The 3,330-nt window shown below is 47.1% G+C and overlaps 1 protein-coding gene across 1 annotated transcript in view; it reads right to left on the reverse strand.

The window, feature by feature from the left end:
* The window catches only part of LOC107112966 (unconventional myosin-Vb-like), a gene marked incomplete at both ends in the record, with an annotated part of 3,208 nt that extends 2,464 nt beyond the window's left edge, over window positions 1–744 (reverse strand). The window contains one exon of the mRNA XM_015414171.1: window positions 465–744. Within this exon, the coding sequence (XP_015269657.1) occupies window positions 465–744 (280 nt within the window). The remainder of the gene's footprint in view (window positions 1–464) is intronic.
* Window positions 745–3,330: the final 2,586 nt, after the last annotated feature.

Raw genomic sequence — 3,330 nt, forward strand, 5'->3', positions numbered from 1 at the left:
TGCTTTGAAAGGAAGAAGAAGAAGAAGAAGAAGAGGAGGAGGAGGAGGAGATTGGATTTATACCCCGCCCTTCACTACCCAAAGCAAACTCCTTTCCCTTCCCCTCCCCACAACAGACACCCTGTGAGGCAGGTGGGGCTGAGAGAGCTCTTGACAGAAACTGCTCTTTTTCAAGAACAGCTCTGACAGAACTATGGCTTGCCCAAGGTCATCCAGCCAGGTGCAAGTGGAGGAGTGGGGAATCAAACCCGGTTCTCCCAGATTAGAGTCCACGCATAGTTCTGACAGAACTACGGCTTGCCCAAGGTCATCCAGCCAGGTGCGAGTGGAGGAGTGGGGAATCAAACCCAGTTCTCCCAGATTAGAGTCCGCGCACTCAACCACTACACCAAACTGGCAAAACCCTACTGGGTCACTATACGCAGGCTGTGACATGAGGGCAGTTTCCGCCGCCGCCGCCGCACCTGAGTTGCATCCCCGTGCTCCACGAACAGACGTCCCTCCTCAGCAGCAGGTTGTTCAAGGCCACGGCGTTGATCATGTAGAAGAGCTGCTTGAAGACCTGCTGGATGATCTCCGGGTCGAGGCCCTGGTCACACATGACGCCGTGGAACGCGTTCAGCTGGCGGACGATGGCTTCCAGGCTGTACGTATTCTCCTCCGTGCTGGAGGACCGCTTTCGGTAGCCCATCGGCTTCACTCCCGACAAGCCTTGGATGCTCTCGCTTTCCAACACCGCGGTCACTGGGGAAGGAAGGAAAACCGTCCTCAAAAGGTGGGCGGGGAACGCCAGGGAAAGCTGCAAGGACAGCATTTTGAAGGCAGCCAGCTGCGAGCCTCTGCTCCCAAACCACTAAGGTTTACATCTTTAAATTGCATGTAATCTGCATTCCAGTCCCATGAGCGGATTGTAAAGGGTTGTAATTTCAGTGGCAAATAAACACAACTGTTTTAGTGGACTGTAAAGAGCAACCAAGAGCCAGGAACCCTTGCACTAAGACAAACCCTCAGTTTAAATTTTCCTGCCATTGGCACATAAAGGATAATTTTACTCAGTGCTCCTACCCTGACCTGTATGACCCGGGCTAGCCTGCTAATGTCAGATCTCAGAAGCTGAGTGCTTGGATGGGAGACCATCACAGAAGTCCAGGGTTGCCACCTAGAGGCAAGCTATGGCAAACCACCTTGGTTTGTCTCTTGTAGGGACGGCCACGAACAGGCTGACGAACTACAGTTCATCACGAATTTTCGGCCGGTTTGTGGATCATGAAGCAATGTTTGCGAACTGAAGAGCTGCTACAAACTTCCACGAATTCTGATGCAGTTTGTATTGAGATATATGTCAGAGTGATAGAGGTAGCAAGCAGTCACTATAGATCAGTTTGATCTGTTTGTCAGACCTAGCTGTCATGCTAGTAATCATGTAATTACAGCCAGGTGTTTTCTAGCATGTGTTACTCTTTCAGGGCTTGTTAGAGTTAGTGATTGCATCACCCTGTTAGAGATTAACTGGGGTTTAGCATAATAGCTATCAGCTTAGTAAACTGGATGGGGACTCAGTTCTCATAGACAAAGGCACGACATGCTGTTCAATAGCCTGTAAATATCTCTGTATATATTCACCTTTATAACTATATAAACTCTCTGTGCACCTTCATAACTGGTCAGTCTCCCGCTTCTTATTTACAACACCCAATAGTTTGTGGCCATTTGTGAAAGGAATGATTCCGAGCGATTTAAACGCCTGCTTTCTGCTCTTCATGAAAAACAGCTGAGCACTCAGTTCAGCCATGAACCGAACTGCCAAAATGTGGTTCGTGCCCATTCCTCGTCTCTTGCCTTGAAAACCTTATGGGGTCGCCATAAGTCAGCTGTGACTTGACGGCATTTCACACGCACCCATTCCTCTCCTGCATCAGTGTGCCAAGGTGCCTATGGAGCATTAAACTATTGCGGGAAAACAGGAACATCTAGAATTCAATTTAAGATCCAGTTAAAATTTGCAAACACCATGGCATGGAGGTATAATCAATTTCTACAACAGTGCTAACACACAGCTCCAAAGAATTCCATGTTTTTAAGCGATTAAACAACTCGAGGGGAAGAGGGTGAAAATTAATAAATTCCGACCACCTGGAAAATGGACTATTAGTGGAGAAATGAAATTATAGATGGGAGTATTCCTTGATGTATTGTAGAAGTCCAAAATACGGCATTGTTGAGCCACAAATCTAAAGAGATATCTTAAAAGAACTAGTTTCTAACTAGAAGTTCAAAATATGGCACTGGGCACAGGTTTTAGAACCAAAAAATTTAAGGGATACTTTTAAAGGACTAACTAGAAGTCTGAAATACAGCATTGGGCACAGGACTTAGAACTAAAAATCTAAAGGGATATTTTTAAAGGACTAGTTTCCAACTAGAAGTCTGAAACAGGACATTGGGCACAGGTTTTAGAACCAAAAATCTTAAGGGATATTTTTAAAGGACTAGTTTCTAACTTTTATGGCTGTGCAAATATAATCCCTGGTAAAATCTCAGGAGCCAGATACATCCCCTTTGGATTCCTGTAGAAAGGTCTATTCCTACAGAAACGTATTCCTGTAGAAAGGTGGGCATTGATAATTCACACCAGATGCTTGTCAGGTTTCGATCACTAGATACATTTTTCAGTTCTAGAGTGATCCACACACACCCCTCCCCGGACAGGAAGTATTCCAAATACATTTCCATGGGCAAACAACATTGTGCCCCAAATCCTTGCAAATCACTAAGAGCTATTCCTATGCAGGGCTGGTTGAAACTAACAGCATTTGCGCACGGGCGCTGCCTCAGAGAATTGTGCCCAGAGGGTAACTTGGAGGCTGGCTTCCTTTAGCCAGAACGTTAAGGACTCTTCAAACAACCTGCATCTGCCCCACTGCCTTTTGCAAGCTTAATTCAGAAAATCTGAATGGCCCAGAGACCTAGATGGCCCAGGCCAGCCCGATTTTGTCAGATCTCAGAGGCTAAGCAGGGTCAGCCCTGGTTAAATCTTGGATGGGAGACCACCACGGAAGCCCAAGGTTGCTATGCAGAGGCGGGCAAGGGCAAAACCACCTCTGTATGTCTTTTGCCCTGATCTGAATGGCTGAGATTAGCCCAATCTCATTGGATCTTGAAAACTCAGCAGGGTTAGCCCTGGTTAGTACTTGGATGGGAGACCACCAAGGAAGTCCAGGGCTGCTAGGCAGAGGCGGGCAAGGGCAAACCACCTCTGTGTGTCTTTTTTCCTGACCTGGATGGCCCAGGCTAGCACTTAGATGGGAGACTGCCACAGGAAGTGGTGGC

The sequence above is a fragment of the Gekko japonicus genome, unplaced genomic scaffold (assembly GCF_001447785.1).
Source record: "Gekko japonicus isolate JY-2015 unplaced genomic scaffold, Gekko_japonicus_V1.1 scaffold8907, whole genome shotgun sequence".
In the NCBI taxonomy this organism is placed as follows: Eukaryota; Metazoa; Chordata; class Lepidosauria; order Squamata; family Gekkonidae; genus Gekko; species Gekko japonicus.